Source organism: Penaeus monodon, chromosome 34, assembly GCF_015228065.2.
Source record: "Penaeus monodon isolate SGIC_2016 chromosome 34, NSTDA_Pmon_1, whole genome shotgun sequence".
In the NCBI taxonomy this organism is placed as follows: domain Eukaryota; kingdom Metazoa; phylum Arthropoda; class Malacostraca; order Decapoda; family Penaeidae; genus Penaeus; species Penaeus monodon.
The window spans coordinates 29,881,212-29,881,585 of record NC_051419.1 but is presented as its reverse complement, the minus strand read 5'-3'; the positions used below and the strand labels follow the sequence as shown (position 1 = coordinate 29,881,585).

Genomic DNA, 374 nt, shown 5'->3' with positions numbered 1-374 from the left:
GGCCCGGAGGCCTCACAAGGACTCCGTGGACGTTGGCATGGGGTACAGCGCCAAGCAGTTCCAGACGATCACTACCAACTTCGTCTCGCACCTCCTCCAGTATACTTCGCTTGGGTCCATCCCCACCGATGACGAAGTTCACCTAAGAGATTGGAAGGTTTGTCATTACAAAAATGATTTTGGTAAATGTCTTTCTTATTTTGTAAACATAAAATTTGAATTACAAATAAGTATTCAGAGACATACACAAACAGAACATGATAGAGAAAGAGAAGGGGGGGACACATGTCTTTCATACTCAGCATACTTTAATTAATAATGCCGCATAGCAATACGCATTTTATAAATGATACATCTGTGTGTGTGAGTGTGTG

At 42.2% G+C, this 374-nt stretch overlaps 1 protein-coding gene across 1 annotated transcript in view; it reads left to right on the top strand.

The window, feature by feature from the left end:
• The first annotated feature begins 37 nt into the window (after positions 1–37).
• LOC119594876 (glutamate receptor ionotropic, kainate 2-like) overlaps positions 38–374 on the top strand; it is a 23,933-nt gene continuing 23,596 nt past the window's right edge. The window contains exon 1 of the mRNA XM_037943952.1: positions 38–157. Coding sequence (XP_037799880.1) covers positions 38–157 — 120 coding nt within the window. The remainder of the gene's footprint in view (positions 158–374) is intronic.